At 42.9% G+C, this 24062-nt stretch overlaps 1 protein-coding gene across 1 annotated transcript in view; it reads left to right on the top strand.

The window, feature by feature from the left end:
- The window catches only part of si:ch211-26b3.4 (connector enhancer of kinase suppressor of ras 2), an 867895-nt gene that overhangs the window by 548158 nt on the left and 295675 nt on the right, over positions 1-24062 (top strand). The window contains exon 13 of the mRNA XM_068047793.1: positions 10667-10672. Within this exon, the coding sequence (XP_067903894.1) occupies positions 10667-10672 (6 nt within the window). The remainder of the gene's footprint in view (positions 1-10666; positions 10673-24062) is intronic.

The following is a 24062-nucleotide window of genomic DNA, read 5'->3' on the forward strand; positions in this document are numbered from 1 at the left end:
GTTGGAGCTACTCATGATTTATTGGGCATACTTTCTTCAGCTCATTACAGAGGCTAAGGGAGAAAAGAAAGGTCAACACCTCTGAAGAGATCAGTGTGGGACCTGGGAGGGCAGTGAAGGACTGTGAATGAGAGGCATGAGGGATTGAAGAGAGTGACATGCTGAAAGTAGGGGAAGGTGCCAGAGGAGTTGTGGAAGGGAGCAAGATGTGACTCGGTTATGAGCACTACCCACTGTCATGACAGTTTGGGCAGAGGAAGTGATAGAAAGTATAGCCAGGCAGGGAGACTTCAGTAATGGAGAATTTATCACTGGCCATGTTTCTGTCAGTGTCAGATGTAAATAGACTCGTCTACAATGAAATTGTGAATGGCAATGTTCTTGTAAATGGGAAAATGAATACATGGGGAGGAGAGGCATCAATAACAATGGGGTATTGAAAGCAGGTCTGTTAATGGCATCATGGGCCAGCAGTGGAGGTGGGGGGGTGGGGGGTGGGTGGCGTTGCGGGGTGGGTGGTGGTTGTGAGATTGGAAGGAGAGGATTGGGTACTTGGAATTGTTAAGAATATAAAGGGAAGTGAGGAGCATACAGTGCTTGTTATCCTGGACATGTTTCACCATTCCCTCATCATGTTTGGGTCAAAATCCTGAAATTCCACAACTAACAACATCATGCAAACATCAACAGTACAATCTCACCATCTCCTTCTCAGGGCAAATAAGGGTGAGCCTTAGATGTGGCCACATCCTGAGAACAAATATTAAATACACACATTATTGGCCCAAATCTTAGAGTTGTCAAATCTACCTTGAAGCAATATAAACTTATGCAAAATCCATTTAGTGTAACACAGTTTTGTTCTCCCCACCCCATAAATTTAACATGCTGTTATAATCCAAATGTCACATGGAAAACTTACTTGCATGATGTGGGCTGGGGCATTGGCTCATTATTTTTTCATTATAAGCGACCAAAAGTCTGACGTTATTGGAGGAGTAATCTGACCTTAATATGGTCCCCTCCACTGCACCCCCATATCCCAATGTGTTGTAAAGGTACTAACACCTGCACAATATTCTCAAAAAAAATTCTGATTTGTTTTTTCAGGGATGTTTAAAAAATGCTTTGTGCTGCACAAAAGTTTGTGAAATATATAAGAACCCACAGGTCTAATCTTCCATCTTCCCTGTTTACATGGCTTTTTTAAAATTGGAGTTGGAGAATGATTATTTTTGGTCTTCCTGCTGTATTCTGTTGTGAAACTGCATATAAGGCATTAAAAATAATTAACACCATTAATACTGAAGATGCCTTTCTGAACGGCATGTTTGATTGATGTTTTATGGGGTGTTCAGTGAAAGATAATGGCCAAAGCTATTTATGAATAATGAAAGCCTTTTTTTTCTTTCAGCAGGCATATTGGTGACATGTCATTTATTTATAGTTGTTTTATCCCTTTAAACAGCAGTTCAGTACGACTATATTTTATATTTATTTTCAATAATTATCTAAGCATTTGCGTAATCAGACAAAATTTCTTTGAAAATTGTGGGTGTGATGTTAAGACTACACTGAACCACACAGCTCAAGGGAAATATTTCTCAATCAGTCAGGATGGATTCTTATCCATAAGATGCTGCAAATTAAGATGATCTATATGTGCTAGCTGATCTCCTGTGGTGCTGCTCATGGTGAATCTGAGGTTGCACGATTGCAAAGGGGAAAGGCTCCAGGGGCATATAAGTGGAGAGAGGTGCATATCCCCAGAGAAAGGCATTTTTAAAAGATCTTCACAGTTACATGACCTAATTGTCTTTTTGATTTGATCCTAAAACATAAATAGTGTCTTCCTCACCCACTGCAAATTGATAAATAAATAAACACTGTCTCTTCAATAAATCTCAGCGTGTGATATAGCTGGTCTTCAGTACCCATCTGTTTTGGTTGTGACTTTTTAGAGTGAATCCCCAGATATTTATACAGCTTTATTTGCATCTTTCCTCTTTATTTAACCAAATATCTCCAGCAGGACTATTTCTGTATTTCCTTTATTAGGATTCATACCTTTATGAGGGTCCATTCTTATCTATCTAATCAAAGCCAAAGTATCACTTGCAATGGCTTCTCTTCTTGCTGCCACACCGTTACCTCTGGGGTCCCCCAAGAATCTATCCTTGGTCCCCTCATGGTTCTCATCTACATGCCACCCCCTCTGTGACATCATCTGAAAGCACAGCATTAGTTTTCACATGTAGGCTGTCGACACCCCACTCTACCTCACCACCACCTCTCTAGACTCCTCCACGGTTGCTGAATTATCAAATTGCTATCCGACATCCAGTACTGGATGAGCAGGAATTTCCTCCAATTAAATATTGCGAAGACTGAAACCATTGTTTTCGGTCCCTGCTCCAAACTCCGTTCCCTAGCTAGCCACTCCATCCCTCTCCCTGGCAGTAGTCTGAGATTAAACCAGTCTGTTTGCAACCTTGATATCACATTTGATCCCAAACTGAACATCTAACAAATTTGCACCATCACTAAGACCACCTATTTGTACCTCCGTAGCATTGACAGACTTCATCCCTGTCTCAACTCAGTAGGTGCTAAAACCCTCATTTATGCCTTCATTACCTATAGACTGGATTCTTCCAATGCACTCCTGGCTGGTCTCCCACATTCTACCCTCCGTAAACTTGAGGTCATCCAAAACTCTGCTGCCCATGTCTTAACTTGCACCACGTCCTGTTCATCTATCATCCCTGTGCTCACTGACCTACATTGGCTCCCTGTCAAGCAATGTCTTGATTTTAAAATTCTCATCTTTGTTTTCAAATCCCTTCATGGCCTCGCCCCTCCTCATCTCTGTAATCTCCTCCAGCCCACAACATCTTCAGGGTGTGTGCCCTGTACTCAGCATTGGAGACTGCTGGGAATGACAACACCTTGAAGGAGTGCAGTCCAGACCATGGTACCAATGAGAAAGGACTGCGCAGGCGGGAGCAGCAAACAGTAGAACTGCAGTCGTTATAAGAGGTTCCATGGTTACGGGAGACAGGCAGGCATTTCTGTAACCATCATCATGAGTCCCGCATAGTGTGTTGCCTCCCTGTTGCTAGGGTAAAGCCATCACAAAGCCACTGAAGAATATTCTGCAGGGGGACGGGAATGAGCCAAATATTGTGGCACATGTTGGTGCCAATGACATAGCGAGAGCAGGTATTAGGGTCCTACAGTCAAGTTTTCAGGAACCAAAGAGGAGGTTAAAAAGTAGGACCTCGAAGGTCGTAGTCTCTGCAACGCACTAGTGAGAGTATAAATTTTAAGATAGGGAGGTTCAATACGTGACTTGAGGCATGGTGCTGGAAGGAGGGCTTCAAATTCTTTGGGACATTGGGAGCAGTTCTGGGGCTGGAGGCACCTATTCAAAAGCCCCTATTGTGAGGGAATGAATAAGTGAGAAAATAAAATGAGAATCAGAGATGACCCCAGCCCTGAGCTTGTAGAAGGCCTCTGCCCCCCACCCCTCCCAAAATTGCCACCATACAAAGAACCAGGGCCCTCTCCTTATAAGGAGTTAAAGGTAGCCTGTCCTACTGCTGTTGACATTCACTGCCTCCTGTTATGCAAATAAATAAATGAGTCACTGTTGGAAAGGGGAATGTGAGAAGATCTGTGTCAGAAAAATCTAAACAGATAGGGGAAAGGGGACTAAGTGGATAACTATTTTAGAGAAGTGGCTCAGGCATAATGGGCCAAACAGCCTTCTCAGTGCTATAAAATTCTATGATCCTACATATTTTTAGAAATGGTATTGCAGTTGAAAGAAGCCATAAAAGGACAGATGGGATTTTGTATATCCAGGGGCGTTGATTACAAAAGCAATGAAAACGATGAAACAATAAAAGATGGTGGTTATGCTGCAGCTAAGATGCCTCACTATAGAAAATATTGGAGGCTTAAAACAATTCAACATAAATTCATTCATTTGATTCTAGGGGCAAGCAGATACTGTTTTGGTGAGAGATTTTTAAAAATCGAGGCTACATTCATGAGAGCAGAAATGGTTAAGAATAAATATAAAATGAAAAAACTCATAAGCATTTGTGTCATCAGACAAAATTTGTTTGAAAATAGTGGGTGTGATGTTAAGACTACACTGAACCACACAGCTCAAGGGAAATATTTCTCAATCACATTCAGGGTGGATTCTTATCCATAAGGTGCTGCAAATTAAGATGATCTATATGTGCTAGCTGATCTCCTGTGGTGCTCATGAGTATAAATAGTGAAGGGTTTCCTGCCCGCCCGCACACCCCCCACAAACTATTCACTGAATTGTTAATAAGTAAGCATAAACTCAGCATTAGTAACACAAGCAGAAGGGGGTGGTTGGAAGGGATTTGTCATACAAAGAGCTATTAGAATATGGAACACTTTATCATAAGTGGCTCTTGAAGCTAAGCGAATCACGATGTTTAACTGGAATTTGGATAAACAATTCAGGAAGAAACATTTTAAAGGTTTGGGAAAGCGCAGAAAAATGGGGTTAGCCTCAATTGCCATGATGCTTCTGTGCTGAGATGTCGGTGATTTTTATGAATGTGCTGACATACCCTTGATTTCCCAGAACTGCAAAGTAGAAGTGACAGTCTGTTATTGTTCAAATAAGTGAAAATGACTGCAATGTGAGCAGCAGTTTCTGGGCACACTGACAGATTTGATAAATATGTTTCTATCTTTTAAAATACTTTGTAATTTAGATCTGAAAACACAAAAACAGAACATACACGGTCAAAACAAAGATGCTATAATAACATTCAAGAATATTGTTTATCATCCACATTTACAGATACAGCAAGATAGTCACTATCAGTAGATTTTCATATGCTATGTGGTCAAAGAGTAGAATAAGTTAAAGAAAGAAAGACAGGCGTTCACTTAAATAGCACCTTTGACAACCTCAGGGCTCTCAAAATGCTTTGCAGCCAAATTTTTAGTTTTACTTTTGAAATGTAGTCACTGTTGTAATGTGGGAATCGCAGTAGCAAGCTCCCACAAACAGCAATGTGATAATGACCAGATAATCAGTTTTAGTGATGTCGGTTGAAGAATAAATATTAGCCAGCACTCACAGGAAGAACTCTCCTGCTTTACTTCAAAATTTTGCTCAGTCTGTAAATACTTGTTTTGTTAAATTATAGCCCTGGGACAAAACAATTTAAATTTTTTCAACACCAGTTATTTTGTGTAATACGATGAGGATATTATTAAAATATTACTTGAACTGCTCCATATGTCCTATGTAAACACCATATAACATTGGATCGGAATGATTTTACACAGGCTTTTCATCAGATGAACCTGCCCAAGTGTATATTATTATGAACATAGGAATTGCTAGATGAAAAAAAGCCAAGGCCCATCTAATTCAGATTCTACTGTGCTGGTAGCCACATTATACAATGATAATGGACTTGTTAACTAATGATAGCAATCAATCTCCATAAATTAGTCCACAACAGTCTCAGAAAAGACCTGAGGAAAACCTCAGTGGTGGAACATTTTGGGAATCATAGGTTCAAAGTTACCTTTTTCATCCTAAAAGACTAACTACATATCATGTCTGAAGTTGTTCATATACACTATCCCAAAATATTGTTTTCTGAAAGAAATCTATCTAATTAGGCAATAATTTAAAAAACCTATGTTGCTAATACTTAATGATTTAACATGTTGTGAACCAAAATCATGGATGGCCTTCGAGACTGCTTTTAGCATTATAGGTTTCTTTTTATCACCTTTCACTAATTAAGTAGATTTGGTTTCACTGAAACTTTTATGACTTAAGATCATCCTATGGTGAAAAAAAAACTATAACGCTAATCCAGTCTAGAAGGCCATCTGTGATTTTTGCTTCCCAACATATTAAATCATTAAACTCTAGCAAGCAGGCTCGCGTGAATAACAGCTCAATAATTTTATTATGAACGTGTTCACAATATAATGAGAGCAACCTACACAGTCCGAGATTCCTCAGCATGAGGAGAGTGTACTGCCTGTTCCTCAATTGTAATACTGATAGTGTTATTTTTCTGATGCCAGATGCATGGGACTGCACGACTGTGAAGTCATGGCATATCAATAGTAGTACATAAGCACTTCACAGTGCCAATAATAATAATAATACCAATGCCTGAGTGCCATAGGTTGTGATAGACTTAAACTGATTTGGTTCTAACTATGAAACTTATAGAGTAGATCAGGGTTGTCCAACCTTCTCAGGCGGAGGGTTGCATTGCAATTTTTGCTCGGCTCAGGGGGCCAGTGAGCAAATTTTGAAAGATAAAGGCATTAAAAATTTATCTTACTAATAAAAACAACAAATGCGCATTTTTGTGAAGAAGCTTTAAATGAGAAGACTAATTTGTTGACTTATTTTCTCGTCACTGTATTGAAAACTGATTTAGTGACATGCCTGGCATTGCTTTTGCTTTAATAAGTAGTCAATCTCTGCCTGCACACTAGATGTAGCAATCCAGAGTATTCTGGAGAGACCTTGACTCTCTTCCCCCTCTCCCCACGCTCTGAGTGTGTGTGTGAGTCTTGTTCTCTCTTCCCTCCCCCCTCCCCTTTAGGATTAGGGGACACAGATTGAAAGTTTTGGGCAAAAGATGCCAGGGGAATATACAGAAGCACATTTTTTTATGCAGCGGGTGGTGATGACCTGGAACTCTCTGCCCACAAGGGTGATGGAAGTGGAGGCAATCAATGACTCCAAGAGGAAGTTGGATGGCCACTTGAGGGAAATAGACTTGCAGGGCTGCAGGGATTGAGCCAGGGAGTGGGACTGACTGTATAGCTCCGTGGAGAGCCAGCATGGGCTTGATGGACAGAAGGGCCTCCTTCTGTGCCATAAGTAAATGACTCTTTGACCTTCTCTCCCTCCTCTCTCCCCTCTCTGTCTCTCTCTCCCACCTATCAGTCTGACTCCCTCCTCCCCCCTCTCTCCATCTTCTTCTCCCCCTTCTCTGTCCCTCTCCACCCCCCGTCCCCTCTGTATCTCTCCTCCATCTCTGTCCACCCCCCGGGTCTCCAGTGTTCCCCGCTCCCCGCTCAGTATTCCCCTCTCTCTCTGTCCCCCTTATCTCTGCCCCCCCCTTTCTCTCCCTCTCTGTTCCCCCTCTCTGTCTCTCTCCCTTTCTGTCTCTCTTCACCCTTCTCTCTCTCTGTTCCCTCTTCGCTCTCTCTCTCTGTTTCCCCCTCTCCCTGTTTCCCCCTCTCTCACACAGTTGCAGAGAGTGGAACGCTCTTTTACGTTCTTTTTAAAGTCCGTTCTTTATTTAAAAAGTCAGAACCCGCTGGAAAACTTCGAGTCTGTTGGGAAACGGCTGTTCCCGATGTCAGTGGCTGTCACCTGTGAAACTGACAACCATCTTTTTTAAAAGAACTTTAAAAGAGCGTTCCACTCTCTGCAACTTATGAAGCTGACAGCGCAATAGTTTAAAAGCCGGTTCTGATAAAGGGAAGTTTCTCGTCTCCAGTCATGGTGAGGGTGAGGAACAGCCCCAGGAACAGTTTACATCCGCAAGCCGGATGGAAGTGTTTGGCGGGCCGGATCCTGGCCCGCAGGCCGTATGTTGGACAGCTCTGGGGTAGATGTAGAAATGTTGTTTCCACTTCTGGGGGAGACTAACTAGGGGCCATAAATATAAGTTAGCCACTAATAAATCTAGTGGGTAATTCAGGAGAGACTTCTTTACCCAGAGATTGGTTAGAATATGGAACTCACTACCACTGGGAGCAGTTGAGGTGAATAGCACTGATGCATTTAAAAGGTAAGCTAGATAAACACATGAGAGAAAAGGGAATAAAAGGAGATGAAGGCAGGTGGAAGGAAGCTCATGTGGAGCACAAACACTGGCACAGACCAATTGGGTCAAAAGATCTGTTTCTGCTGCAAATTCTATGTAATTTTGTTTAACTGCAAATACAGTTAGTTACTCGGCACTTGACAGTCTTGAAATTGGGATGTTTTGTGAATGTGTACTGTGTTATTTCAATGGTTTAAATCTGGAGGCCCATATTTTCCACCATTATTTCCTATATAACCATGATATTTGTTGAGCAGGCTTATGTGCACACCTGTTCCATTTGTGTCAGAGTTTTCCCCACAGTGTTCCCCTGCTGCGTTAGTTATGTGATACGCTGCAGACTCCATCCCATTCCCGAAATGACAGCTGATTGATAGAAGAAAGTCTTGCATTAATATCGCATTCTATCTCACCAAGAAACTTCTCAAAGCAGTTCACGCAAATTACTTTTTCAGTGCTAGGACATAAGGTAATCTGGCAGCCAACTTGCACGGGGAAAGATCCCACAGATAACAATGAGATGAATGACCAGTTAATCTGCTTTTGGCTGTGGTGCAAGTTGTGGGATGAATGTTGGCCAGGGTGCCAGGAAAGCTCACTGCTCTTTGGTGAAAAGTTGCTGTGGAATCCTTAGCAATTGCCTATACATCCACACAAGGCCTTGGTTTAATATCTCATCCAAAAGCACAGATCTTCTGACAATGAAGCACTCTGAGCTACACTGTAGTATCAGCTTAATTTATTTTGAGTGCTGAAATGTTTGAGCTGGATTTTAGAGCCCACAAACTCGTGACTCAGAGCTGACAACTCTAGCCACTGAGACAATGAAACTTCTAAGTTTCATTGGACTGAAAAACAAATGAGGTAAGAATATGAGACAGATCATGAATATGTTCGAACATAACAAGGCAAGAATGTAAAAAATGTCACTTGGCTTACCAAGTCCACTCCTTCCACAGGCATTGTGCAATCTGCCCTCTCATGGACTCCACACTAGCCATTTAATATCTCAAGGGAAATTTCTGCATAACTTCTTTCTGATTGCCAATGGTAATGATTCAATTCTTCTAAATAGCTGGATTTGTATCATTTGACCCTGGTTGACTGGCTTCCATAATCAACACCTCCCTTCCAAAACAGTCCTAGTAACACAGGAACCGATCCATTTAAGGTTAATAGTCTGATGATATCTGCATCATTTCTGCAACCCTTTCCTCACAATTTAAAGTCTTGAGTTTCAGAGCCATTCTTGCCACATTTTTCTGACCCTCTCGAACACATTAATGCCTTTATCAAGGTTAAATTCCCAAAATTGCAGCCCCAATTCCGAACATTACTTCACTAGTAACCTGGACAAAACTGTGCTATCTCATTCTGACTTACAGGCCAGTGCCCTCAAGGTGTATCTTAGTATTTGATTAGCTTCATTGGTAGCAGTATGCTGCTGACTGAAAATTTTAAATAAATGGTCAATAATCACACCTCAAATTTATCATCTTTTTTCATGGATACACCTTCACCATGGTCACACTGTGCACTTCTTGTTCCAGTATAGATCTACCACTATCCTTAGCTGTGCATTCAATTTTTATCATCCTTGTATTTTTAAAATTATCTTGCTGGAGTAATGTGCCTCATATACCTTCCACACATTCAACATAACTGGTGCTATTTTTTGAATCAGCATTCTTTTTTGTGGTATACACTGAGGGTGGAATTTCATGGGCCACCCAGAGATAAGCTAGGAGGTGGGGCGGATGGTGGTGGTGTGTGGAGGCCCATAGAGTTAGGACAGCAGGTAACCCGTCACCTTCCCGTCCCACTACAATGAAGTCGGGGGTGGGAAAGGCCAAAGACGGCCTTCCCACCCAAAGTTCAAATGAGACCCTTAAGTGGCCAGTCAGTAGTTACTTAAGGGCCTCTTCTCACTGCCACTGGAATTAAACCAGTGGCGTGGTTGGGACGGGGTGGTGGTGGGTGCCTCCACCACACGGGGAGGTCACCAGTAAAGCAAGGTGGCCTCTCTGTGAGTTTGTGGGGTGGGGTGGGGGGGGGGGGTTCTCCTCTGTGGGCAATCTATGGCCCAAGGAGGGCCCCCGGAGGAAAAGGTCACCCTTCCGTTAACACTGGAAAATGACAACGCCAAGGGGGTGTCTTGTTTCCTGTTTGGTAAGGATGTGACCCTTGTCCACATATCCACTTTATTCTTCCACTGGTCATATGGTTCAGACTCTGAGAACATTGGAGGGTAATCATACCCTGAAAATTCAAACTTCCTTTCTGCCATTTCCCGCATTGGCCACTAGGATTGTGGTTTTCTATCAGAATTTTTTTTTCTTAAGTTTCCAACCTTCTCCTTTAGACAGTCATCCTCTGCTACGAGGTTATATTCCAGAAAGCCAATTGGTGAAGGATAGAGCAAATTATATAAACATTTATTTACAAAGTTACACATTATAAGTATACACTTCCTAACCCAGCAATCACAGTTTCAGTCCATGTCTATTTATAAGGGCACAACTGAATACCCGGTTAATTCCCACCATCTTCGTACAATTAATGTACAATTAACAGTTGGGAGGTTGGGAGTTAACTGAGCTGCTTTGTCCTGGATGGCATTTTGGAGCTGCATTCCAGACAAGTAGAGAGTATTTGATCACTCTCCTCACTTGTGTTTTGTTGGAGGGGGAAAGGCTTTGCAGAGTAAAGAGGTGAACCACCTGCCACAGAATACCTAATGTCTGACCTATTCTTGCAGCCACAGTATTTATGTGGCTAGTCCAGTAAAGATTCTGGTCAATGGTGACCCTGAAGATATTGACGGTGGGTGAATGGATGATGGTAATACCATTTAATGTCAAGGGAAGGTAATTAGACTCTGTTATTGGAGATGATCTTTGCCTGGCATTTATAAGTCCAGAATGTTGTCCAGGTGTGTCCAGGCATGGTATGCTCCATTATCTGAGGAACTGCGAATGTGAACATTGTGCAATCATCAGCAAACATTACCGATCTCACGATTGAAGGGAAAGTAATTGATGAAGCAGCAGAAGGTGGTTGGGCTTAGGAATCTGCCTGGTGGAACTCCTCCAGCAAAGGGACTGAGATTGGCTTCCAACAACCATTGACTTGTACTAGGTATGACTCCAAACGGTGGAGAGTTTCCCCCCGATTCCAATTGACTTCAGTTTTACTAAGACTCCTTGGTGCTGCACTTAGTCAAATCCTGCCTTGATGTCAAGGGCAATCAATTTCTCCTCACTTCTGGAATTCAGCCCTTTTGTCTATGCTTGGACCAAGGCTGTAATGAAGTCTTAAGCCGAGTGGTCCTGGTGGAACCCAAACTGAGAATCGTTGAACTCATTATTGGTAAGTAAGTGCCATTTGATAGCAGCAAATCTGAGGTCATGCCTTCTAATTGCTGCTGGATAGCAGCATCCAAAAGGCCCTGAGTGCTGGAAGTTTTCCTGGGAGGAAGGGAGAGCTTGATATTAATCTTACCACTTTCCTGTACGTTCTTCGATCTGCGTACAAGATCCCCATTGACTCTATGGTTGGCAGGGGCCCAGGGACAGGCAGCGCTGTCAGGTGCCCCTAAGCTGGGAAGCCCAGTGAAAAGATCCATAACACAATGAGGCTGGAGGCATGAAACACTTTCTTATATTCATTAGAATAAAATTGCTGCTCTTGGGCCTAGGACAGATGCAGGCCCAGTTGTGTCACCAGGAAGAGTCCGAAGAAATTTTGCAGGAGAGACCTTCTCCATCTGTTTTCCTGTAACCAACATCAAGGGAATGCTGATTATCCAGGAACAGGGCAGAGGAAAATCTACCCTCACAACCTTAGTGAAAATCTCTTTGCACCAATGGTAGGTTTCTAGTATGAACAGGAAACAGAGCATCAGTAAAAACTTATATTAAGGATGCCACATTGACCCTATGTGTTGTGACAGTTATGCACTCAAACCGTACAGCATGACTCACAAGCAGTGAGTCGGAATAATATATGTGGTTAATTCCAGGGGTTACATAAATATTATCGCACCAGGATCTGTGCTTTTTGTATACACTGTCTCACCAATGTGAATTAACATTGTTCTAATTAGTATAAATTACAACATATTAGCCGAGGTTTGTGTACAGAGCCAGGCAATTTAAAGTGCACATTTACCGAGTTTACTCACAGTTGGAATTCAGCTCTTGTGGTCCATTGATGGTCTAGAATTATAGAACATTATGGATCTTTAACCAAAAACTGTAGTTTAGTTGTTTCAGCTATTTCTGTTGCCATTGGTCAATTTTAAGGTTGTGTTTGGTACTCTCAGATAGTGTACATAATGGTGGGACTTATATGTATTGAACTTCAATTCAATTTGAATCTGGTGGCATGAATATTTTTCTTTTTAGTTTCCTTTTATTTCTGAGAGGATTTGTTCATAAAATTATTGAAATATTTCTGTGCTGAGGTTTTTATTTCCATTGATTTCAATCAGGAGAGATGGAAAATGGTGTGGTGACTCACTATTACCTACTTTACACTAAAAGTCAAGATTTACCCCATTCTGTTTTGCTTCATTTTCTTGACTGCACAGGAGCAATAGGAACAGTGTGAAACATGGCCACATGGTGTGTCTTGCAATGATTTAAACTAGTCACCTGCAAAAGCAGTTTCTTCGGTGCTGTCGAAGCCATGGTGACCATTTAAAAGGTACCAACCTATGACTCCAAATTTATTTCCTCAGTATTGTTCTTTGCCACCGAAGACCTCCATATTGTTAATGGACACCTTACTGATTTGGTGATTCCCACACCCTCAGTTGAGTAGGGAGCATGGGCAGGAGAGAAAGCTACAATGTTGTAGCCCTGGATTGACCAGCTGACTCTCTGCAAGCATGGCTCTTGGCTGGGACTGCAGGATTGCAGAATTTGCCCCCAAGTTAAGGGGAAAACTTACTGTCTTTGGTAGCTACTTGACTAACTGATTGCTTTCAACTGGACTGTAATCAGCTTCACTTAATGGAATCTTGAAGCAACAGCTCCTTTAATACCTTCAGTGCCCACACAGCTTCTGTGCCATTTTCATGGTTCTCATGTTAAATGATGTAATATTACAGGGCATTGAAATTGTTAAGTTGCTTGTGAAAAACTAATGCTAAAAGTAGCAACATTTTTGCATGTATGAAATCTAGAGAAGCAGAGAATTGATGGGAAATCCTCTCTTGCTCTCTGTCTCAAAGCTTGGCCTTTGCTTGGTGCTGGAACAGTTTGCCAACAGTTGAGGTTCATGATCTTTGTCTTTTCAGGTGTAGCACTTAGCTTTAACATGCTCCTTTAATTCACTGCCCAATGTATCATTGAAAAGAATGCCAGTTCATTGGTGTAAAGTCTTGACTTGAATTTGAACTTATTATCTATTGATTTGATATCTGCACAAAGTTAGGCACATTTTAGAACTGGAAGGGAAAAGTATGTGACATGATTGCTTGTATTCAGTCATCTCCCTTGTGAGGCTACATTTGAAATATTGACCAAATTAGAACCAAAATAAAAGCGTATTAACACATTGCAGAGACATCCCAGGCCTTAGGGCTTTGCATTATTAGAAACATTTTCTCTTGTCACTGAAGGAAACATGATCCAGGACGTTAAATGGTGTTTTGAAATTAATTAAATGATGTCAATGGCAAATAAAAATTGAACTCCTCCACCAACCATCCCATGCGTGGCACTCTTTAATATAAATGATCCCAGTCCAGGGAGGTCAGTGGTATTGGATGGTATCCTTTGGGCGTTGTGAGCTAGCCATCAGGTCCCCAGTTAAACCTGAAATTGTGGAGCTGGCTTACTTTCCTTTTAGATATGGGGATAGTGAATCTCTGCCCTTGATTTTGAGAATCAGCAGGAAGAAAAGGCTGCTGTCTTGTGACTAATGGAATGTAGATGTAAGCAATCTGTTTGACTTTGACTGTGACCTAGAGGACATAGGTTCAAGCATGACTAAGCTTCAGAAGAAAATTCTCCCCTATATAGTATTGGGTATGCAGAGCAGACTTCTGACCCAAGTAGCTGATGATATGTTGACTAGTTTCACCAAAAAGGAACTGGAGACAGACGGTCATAGGTCACTCTCATTTGGTTTTATCTTCCTAGGCCAGGAGAAGAGGGGGTTGAGGTATCTGTAGAGGGCAGTTGACCAGGATTAAAAGCAGGAATGAATGAATGTTGTGTAGTTTTTCTTTATTGCATTTGGGTTAGTAGTTATCCAGAACTTTTCCTGAGAAGATTACATAGGTGGGTGGAACCAACAATAGATTTTGTGGAAAGAGCAGGTTTAATGAGGCAAATAGAATTCCAAGATTGGGAGGTTCAAGGCTGACTTCATGCTGCTGGAAAACTAACCTAAAGTAAAGATATGCAGAAACAGGAATTAGAATGCTACTTTTGTGAGAACCGCTTTGCAGCAATTCACACATCAGGATAACTGCAGCCTTTGGAGACCCTGGCTCCGATATTTACTTGGGCCTGTGAAGCGAGTTGGGAGATAGGGAGAATTTCCGGATGAGAAATCTGGAAGTAGAGGTTTCCAGATGTCCTGCAGAAATTAACCACAGGATGTTAAAAACAATAATCGTGAAAACATCAATAGGCACTTGGAGAGGTTTGAGCTAATTAAGGAGAGCCAGCACGGATTTTTGCTTGTGCTGTTGGGGAGGGTTTAAACTGGTTCGGCAGGGGGATGGGGACCTGAGGGTCAACTCAATTGGGACAAAATCAGAAGTTAAATGGAAGGCAGAAAATTAGTGGATGAGTCTGGAAGGCAGAGGAAACAAAGGTTAGCAAATAAAGAGTTTGGCAGTGCTCAAGGGTATCTACTTCAATGCAAGGAGTATAGCAAATAAAGCAGACAAGCTGAGGGCACAGACAGATACGTGGCAGTATGATATAGCTATTACAGAAATCTGGCTTGAGGGACAGGAATGGCAGCTCAGCGTTCTGGTTACAGGGTTTTCAGATGCAATGGAGAGGGGGATGAAAAAAAGGAGGGGGGTGGTAATATTGGGCAAAACAACAATTACAGCTGTGAGCAGGGATGATATGTTAGAATATTCATCAAATGAGGCCATATGGATTGAGCTAAGGAACAAAAAAGGGCAATCACACTGCTGGGAGTGTACTATAGACCCCCAAACAGTCAGAGGGAGATAGAAGAGTAGATATGTAGGCAAATCTCTGAGGAGTGTAAAAACAATAGGGCAGTAATAGTAGGGGATTTTAACTACCCTAATATTAACTGGGATAGTTTTAGTGTGAAATGAATTGAGGGAGCAGAATTCTTGAAGTGCATTCAGGAGAACTTTATGCCCAGTTTGTAGCAAGTCCAACAAGAGAGGGCACTGTTCTGGACTTAGTTTTAGGAAATAAAGCTGGCCAGGTGAAAGGAGTGGCAGTGGGAGAACATTTTGGTGGTAGTGATCATAATTCAGTCAGTTTTAACATAATTATGGAAAGGGACACGGATGGAACAGGTGTTAGAGTTCTCAATTGGGGCAAGGCCAATTTTACTAAACTGCGGAGTGATTTAGCTAAATTTGACTGGAAACAGCTACTTGAAGGTAAATCAGTGTCAAAGCAGTGGGAGGCATTCAAAGGGGAGATTCAAGGGGTTCAGAATAAATATGTTCCCACAAAGAAAGAGTAGGACGACCAAATCTAGAGCCCCATGGATATCAAGGAGCTCACAGGATAAGATAAGGCAGAAAAGGAAATCTATGTCTGACACCGAGAACTCAACACTTCAGAAAGCCAAGAGGAGTATTGAAAGTGGAGGAAAAGGAAATTAGGAAGGCAAAGAGAGTGCATGAAAGAATATTGGCAAGCAAAATCAAGTGAACCCAAAGATGTTTTACCTGTACATTAAGAGTAAAAAGATAACTAAGGAAAGAGTAAGGCCCATTAAAAAAAACAAAAAGGTAACCTGTGTGTAGGGGCGGAAGATTTTGGTATGGTTCTTAATGAATACTTTGCGTCTGCCTTCACGAAAGAGGGGGGCAATGCGCATATTGTAGTTAAGGCAGAGGGGTGTGAAGTATTGGATGTAATAAACATAAGGAGAGAGCAAGTATTAATGGGATTAGCATCGTTGAAAGTGATAAATCACCAGGGCCTGATGAAATTTACTCCAAGCTGTTAAAGGAAGCCAGGGAATAAATAGCGGAGGGTCTGTCCATCATTTTCCAGTCCTCACTGGATACAGGTGTGGTGCCAGAGGATTGGAGGACTGCCAACATTGTACCTTTGTTTAAAAAGAGAGCAAGGGATAGACCGAGTAATTATGAGGCAGTCAATTTAACCTCAGTAGTGGGCAAATTATTAGAACCAATACTGAGAGACAGGATAAACTTTCACTTAGAAAGGCACAGATTAATCAAAGATAGTCAACATGGATTTGTTAAGGGATGATTTTGGCTGACTAACTTGACTGAATTTTTTGGAGAGGTAACAAGGAGGATTGATGAGGGTAGTGCAGTTGACATGGTCTACATGGATATTAGCAATGTTTTTGAGAAGGTCCCACATGGCAGACTGGTTAAAAAAAAAGCCCATGGGATCCAGGGAGATGCAGCAAGATGGATACAAAATTGGCTCAGTGGCGGGAGACAAAGGGTAATTGTTGACAGGTGAGTTTGCAACTGGAAGGCTGTTTTCAGTGGCGTTCCACAGGGCTCAGTACTAGGTCCCCTGCTTTTTGTACTATATATTAATGATTTGGAAGTAAATGTAGGGGGCATGATCAAGAAGTTTGCAGATGACACAAAGATGGGCCGTGTGGTTGATAGCGAGGAGGATAGCTGTAGATTTAGGAAGATATCAAAGGTGGGCAGAAAAGTGGCAAATGAAATTTAATCCAGAGAATTTTGAGGTGATCCATTTGGGGAGGTCAAACAAGACAAAGGAATACACAATTAATGTGAGAATACAGAGAGGTGTAGAGGAAGTGAGGGACCTTGGAGTGAATGTTCACAGATCCCTAAAGGTAGCAGGACAGGTCAATAAGGTGATTAAGAAGGCATATGGAATCCTTCCCTTTATTAGCTGAGGTATGGAATATAAGAGCAGGAAGGTTATGCTGGAACTGTATAAATCATTGGTTAGGCCACAACTTGAGTACTGTGTGCAGTTCTGGTCACCTCATTACAGAAAGGATATAATTGCACTAGGCCGGGTACAGAGGAGATTTATGAGGATGTTGCCAGAACTGAAAAAATACAGCTATGAGGAAAGATTGGATAGACCGGGGTTGTTTTCCTCGGAACAGAGAAGGCTGGGGCGGCTATTTGATTGAAATATATAAAATTGTAAGGGGGCCTGGATAGAGTGGATGTGAAGGCCTATTTATCTTAGAGACGTCAGTGACTAGGGGACATAGATTTAAAGTGATTGGTAGAAGGTTTAGAGGGGAGATGAGGAATATTTTTTTCAACCAAGGGTGATGGGGGTCTGGAACTCACTGCCTGACAGGGTGTTAGAGAAACTTCTAAGCCTGTTTGTGAAAAAACACAGGTGAGGATGCTCTGGTGGAGACTGTTTATTGCTTGCTACAGAGCTTACTTCTCCATTCCTAACAACACCCAGCCAGTGCTGGCTGGCGCTGCTTTATATATACATCTCAGTACGATTAACTAATCAACACCCAACACCTGTTCATCCTATTACCTTCAACTACTAGGTATTTAACATCCATTAACAGAACTTATTAGACACTAACAAAAGAGTGGTGCAGTGGTTAGCACCGTAGCCTCACAGCTCCAGCGACCCGGGTTCGATTCTGGGTACTGCCTGTGTGGAGTTTGCAAGTTCTCTCTGTGACCGTGTGGGCTTTTGCCGGGTGCTCCAAGTTTCCTCCCACAGCCAAAGACTTGCAGGTTGATAGGTAAATTGGCCATTATAAATTGCCCCTAGTATAGGTAGGTGGTAGGGGAATTGTGGGGATGTGGTAGAAATATGGGATTCATGTAGGATTAGTATAAATGGGTGGTTGATGGTCAGCACAGATTCAGTGGGCCGAAGGGCCTGTTTCAGTGCTGTATCTCTAAATAAATAAATAAAAGGTAGTAGAGGCAGAAACCCTCAACTTATTTAAAAGGTGTCTGGATATGCCATAACCCGCAGGGCTACGGACCAAATGCTGGAAGGTGGGATTAGACACGATGGGCCAAGTGGCCTCTTTCTGTGCCATAAACTTTCTATGATTCTATGAAAAGGCAGGTCATGCTTGACTAATGTAATTAAAATTTTTGATAAAGTAACAGAGAAGGTTGGTTAAGGAAATGCAGTGGATGTTGTCTATATGGGTTTTAAGGAAGCATTTGATAAAGTACCACCTAAAAGGCTGGTTAACAAAATTGAGGCTCATGGAATAGAAGGGTGACTGTCCAATTGGATTTAAAAAAAATTGCCTCAAGGGCAGAAAACAACAAGTCGTGACAAACGGTTGTTTTTCAGACTGGAGGATGGTAGACTGTGATGTTCCCCAAGGGTCAGTGTGCAAGGACCACTTTTTTTTTTGCTATATATAAATGACTTGGATCTTCGAATACAGAGTAGAATTTCAAAATTTGCCAATGATGCCTAACTTAGAGGAGTGGCAAACAGTGAGGATGATGTGAACTACCTGCAACAGGACATAGATAGGCTAGCAGAATGAGCAGACAAGTAGCAGATGGAATTTAATACAGACAAGTGTGAGATGATGCATTTTGGCAGAAGGGATAGGGTGAGGCAATGGGCTGAGACTTAATGGTGCAGTTCTGAAGAGTTTGCAGGAACAGAGGGACCTGGGGGTGCACGTGCATCAATCTTTGAAGGTGGCAGGACATATTGAGGGAGAGGTGAGCAAAGCACATGGGATCTTGGGCTTCATAAATAGAGGCTTAGAATACAAAAGCAGGAAGTTATACGGACCCTCATAAAGCTTTGTTGAGGCCCCAACGAGAGTATTGCGTCCAGTTCTGGTCACCACACTTCAGGAAGGATGTGAGGGCCCTTGAGAGACTGCAGAGGAGATTTACCAGAATGGTTCCAGGGATGTGGGATTTTATTTACAAGGTTAGGTTAGAAATGCTGGGGTTGTTCTCCCAGGAGCAAAGGAGATTGAGGGAAGATTTGATAGAGGTGCACAAGATTATAACAAGCTTAGATAAGTTCTGGTTGGAGTCATATGGAACATAAAGGAAGATGGCTGTGGTTGTTGGAGGCCAATCATCTCAGCCCAGGACATTGCTGCAGGAGTTCTTCAGGGTATTGTCCTAAGCCGAACCATCTTCAGTTGCTTCATCAATGACTTTCCCTCCATCACAAGGTGAGAAGTGGGGATTTTCGCTTATGACTGTATGATGTCCAGTACCATTCGCAACTCCTCAGATACTGAAGCAGTCCATGTCCATAAGCAGCAAGACCTGGACAACATTCGGACATGGACTAATAATTGGCAAGTAACATGCATGCAAAACAATGATGATCGCCAACAAAAGAGAATCTAACCATCTCCACTTGACATTCAACTGCATTACCATCACTGAATCTCCCACTATCAACATCCTGGGGGTTACTATTGACCAAAAACTGAACTGGACCAGCACATAAATACTGTGGCTACAAGAGCAGGTCAGAGTCTGGGAAATCTATGGCGAGTAACCCACCTCCTAACTTCCCAGTGTCTGTCCACCATCTAAAAGTCAGGAGTGTACTCAAATACTCTCAAATTGCCTGGATGAGTGTGGCTCCAACAAAACTCAGGAAGCTTGACACCATCCAGGACAAAGCAACCTGCTTGAACGGCACCCCATTTACCACCTTCAACATGCACTCCCTCCACAACGATGCACAGTGGCAGCAGTCTGTACCATATATCGGATGTAGTGCAGCAACTCACCACGTCTCCTTCGACAGCACCTAATAAACCTGTGACCTCTTCCACCTAGAAGGACAAGGGCAGCAAACCCATAGGAACACCACCACCTGCAAGCTCCCCTCCAAGCTTCACACCATGCTGACTTGGAACTATATCACTGTTCTTTCACTGTTTCTGGAATGAAGTCCTGGAGTTCCTACCCTAACAGCACTGTGGGTGTACCCATACCAGATGGACTGCAGCGGTTCAAGAAGGTAGCTCACCACTACCTTCTCAAAGGCAATTCGGGAAAAACAACAAATGCTGCCCTTCCCAAAGATGCTCACATCCCATGAAATGAATAAAGAAAAATTTTAGACAAGGCAAAACTCTTCCATTACCTGATTGTACAAGGATTCAGGGGCACAGATTGAAGGTTTTAGACAAAAGATGCAGGGGAATGTGGGGAAGAACGTTTTTATGCAGTGAATGGTAATAATCTGGAACTCACTGCCCACGAGGGTGGTGGAAGTGAAGGCAATCAATGAAAATCAATGACTTCAAAACGAAATTGGATGGGCACTTGAAGGAAATAAACTTGCAGGGACTGACTGAATTGCTCCACGGAGAGCTGGCATGGACTCGATGGGCTGAATGGCCTCCTTCTATGCTGTAAATGACTCTATGTCTTTTTAATTTTTTCAGTTGGTTTCCGGCCCAACAGCCAGCCAGATAGATTGGCTAGCTACCTGTTGGGTGGGAAAGCAACCGGGGAAGGGATGTCAAATAAATAGAAGATCGTGGGGGCAGGGAGTGGGGTGGAGTGAGTTGGAGATTGCGGGAGCAGAGCAATAAGGGATTATGAAGGGAAGTTGGAGATGTCTTGGGGTGGTGAGGATGGCCTTGCAATAATCTTGAGTGATGGTATCAGAATACATGGTTGTAAAAGGAAGTACCATATGGACAATTCTGAGGTAAGTTTACTTTTTTAATTATTGTGCAGAATACCATATGATATGCTGAAAGCAGGCAATGCAACAGAAAAATATTTCCTAATATACACAGGCACTTGCCAGCAATATAATGGAACCCACTTAAGGTGAGAACTAATCAAACAGGAAGCATTTTCACATACAAAGATATAATATGTTTTACAATGTGAAATCTAATGTTTCAAATTAACAATAAAATAATGGCCTGAAATTTGCTACAACAGTGATGTTGGCGCCAAGTGCCACGTTAGCGCGTGAGCTCTCTGATTCTGCAGTGGGGAATTCACAATACAAGTTTCTGGGAAATAAATTACAATGCGCTGCAGCGAGCATAGCAGCAGATCATTAGCTGCCCAACCAATGGGCAAAGTAAGAATCTATCACAATGTGACGCTACTGGGACTCCAGAGTATTTAACATTGAGGTTTGAAGGTTGAACGAATAACAACTTATATTTATATAGTGCCTTTAACATCATAAAATGTCCCAAGGCGCTTCGCAGGAGCGAGGAGTCAGATAACCAAAAGCTTGGTCAAAGAGATAGGTTTTAAGGAGTGCCCTAAAGAGGGAGAGAGGTGTAGGGAGGGAACTCCAGAGCTTAGAGTCTAGGCAACTGAAGGTATAGCTACCAATGGTGGAGCGATTAAAATTGGGGATGCTCAAGAGGCCAGAATTAGAGGAGCGCAGATATCTCAGAGGGTTGTGGTGCTGGAGGAGATTGCAGAGATAGGAAGAGGAAAGGCCATGGAGGGATTTGAAAACAAGGATGAGTATTTTAAAATCAAGACATTGCTTGACTGGGAGCCAATATAGGTCAATGAGCACAGGGGCGATAGGTGATTGGGACTTGGTGCGAGTTAAGAAATGGGCAGCAGAGTTTGGGATAACCTCAAGTTTACGGAGGGTATACTGAAGTAGACCAGCAAGAAATGCATTGGAATAGTCAAGTCCAGAGGTGACGAAGGCATGAATTAGGGTTTCAGCAGCAGATAAGCTGAGACCGGGGTAAAGTCGGGCAATGTTACCGAGGTGGAAATAATGGTTTTACTGATAGCGTGGATATGTGTTCGGAAGCTCATCTCAAAGTCAAATGTAACATCAAGGTTGTGAACAGATTGGTTTAATCTCAGACTGTTGCCAGGGAGAGGGATTGAGTCAGTAGCGAGGGAACAGAGTTTGAAGCGAGGACTGAAAACAGTGGCTTCAGTCTTCCCAATATTTAATTGGAGGAAATTTCTGCTCGTCCAGTATTGGATGTCAGAAAAGCAATCTGATAATTTAGCAACAGTGGAGGAGTCAAGAAAGGTAGTGGTGAGGTGGAGCTAGATGTCGTCAGCGTGCATGTGAATACTAATGCTGTGCTTTTAGATGCTGTCGCCGAGGGTACACAGAAAGCAGGACAAGTCCAACCCGGCCAATTACCGCCCCTTCAGCCTACTCTCAATCATCAGTAAAGTGATGGAAGATGTCATCAACAGTGCCATCAAGCGGCACTTGCTTAGCAATAACCTGCTCAGTGACGCTCAGTTTGGGTTCTGCCAGGGCCACTCAGCTCCTGACCTCAGTACAGCCTTGGTTCAAATATGGACAAAAGAACTGAACTCAAGAGGTGGGGTGAGAATGACTGCCCTTGACATCAAGGCAGCATTTGACCGAGTATGGCATCAAGGAGCCCCAGCAAAACTGAGGTCAATGGGAATCGGGGAAAACCCTCCGCTGGCTGGAGTCATACCGAGCTCAAAGGAAGATGGTTGTCGTTGTTGGAGGTCAATCATCTGAGCTCCAAGACACCACTGCAGGAAATCCTCAGGGTAGTGTCCTAGGCCCAACCATCTTCAGCTGCTTCATCAATGACCTTCCTTCAATCATAAGGTCAGAAGTGGGGATGTTCGCTGATGATTGCACAATGTTCAGCACCATTCGTGACTCCTCAGATACTGAAGCAGTCCGTGTAGAAATGCAGCAAGACCTGGACAATATCCAGGCTTGGGCTGATAAGTGGCAAGTAACATTCGCGCCACACAAGTGCCAGGCAATGACCATCTCCAGCAAGAGAGAATCTAACCATCTCCCCTTGGCATTCAATGGCATTACCATCGCTGAATCCCCCACTATCAACATCCTAGGGGCTACCCTTGACCAGGAACTGAACTGGAGTAGCCATATAAATACCGTGGCTACAAGAGCAGGTCAGAGGCTAGGAATCCTGAGGCAAGTAGCTCACCTCCTGATTCTCCAAAGCCTGTCCACCATCTACAAGATACAAGTCAGGGGTGTGATGGAATACTGTCCACTTGCCTGGATGGGTGCAGCTCCAACAACACTCAAGAAGCTCGACACCATCCAGGACAAAGTAGCCCGTTTGATTGGCACCCTATCTACAAACATTCACTCCCTCCACCACCGACGCACAGTGGCAGCAGTGTGTACCAGCTACAAGATGCACTGCAGCAATGCACCAACGCTCCTTAGACAGCACCTTCCAAACCCGCGACCTCTACCAACTAGAAGGACAAGGGCAGCAAATGCATGGGAACACCACCACCTGCAAGTTCCCCTCCAAGTTACACACCATCCTGACTTGGAACTATATCGCCGTTCCTTCACTGTCGCTGGGTCAAAATCCTGGAACTCTCTTCCGAACAGCACTGTGGGTATACCTACCCCAAATGGACTGCTGCGGTTTAAGAAGGCAGCTCACCACCACCTTCTCAAGGGCAAATATGGATGGGCAATAAATGCTGGCCTGGCCAGTGATGCCCACATCCCATGAATGAATAAAAAAAATGTTGATGAGAAATAGGAGGGAGCCTTGGGGTACACCAGAGATAACTGTGTGAGAGCAGGAGGAGAAGCCATTGCATGTGATACTCTGGCTATGATTAGATAGATAAGAATGGAACCAGGTGAGTGCAGTCCAGCTCGACAACAGTGGAGAGGCATTGGAGGAGGATGGTGTAGTCAACCATGTCAAAGACTGTAGACACGTCGAGAAGGACAAGGAGGGAAAATTTATCTTTTTCACAGTCAAATAGGATGTAATTTGTAACTTTAATAAGAGCTGGTTTGGCAGGGATGAATACTTAGGAATTCAAACATGCAGTTCTGGGAAAGATGGGAATGGATTTGGGAGGCAACAACAGATTCAAGGACTTTGAAGAGGAAAGGGAGGTTGGAGTTGGAACATTAGTATGCAAGGACAATGGAGTCAAGGGTTTGTCTTGTAAGGAGAGAGGTGATGACTGCAATTTAAAGGAGAAAGGGGCAACACCTGAAGAGAGAGAGCCATTAGCAATATCAGCTA

The sequence above is a fragment of the Heterodontus francisci genome, chromosome 15, assembly GCF_036365525.1.
Source record: "Heterodontus francisci isolate sHetFra1 chromosome 15, sHetFra1.hap1, whole genome shotgun sequence".
NCBI lineage: Eukaryota > Metazoa > Chordata > Chondrichthyes > Heterodontiformes > Heterodontidae > Heterodontus > Heterodontus francisci.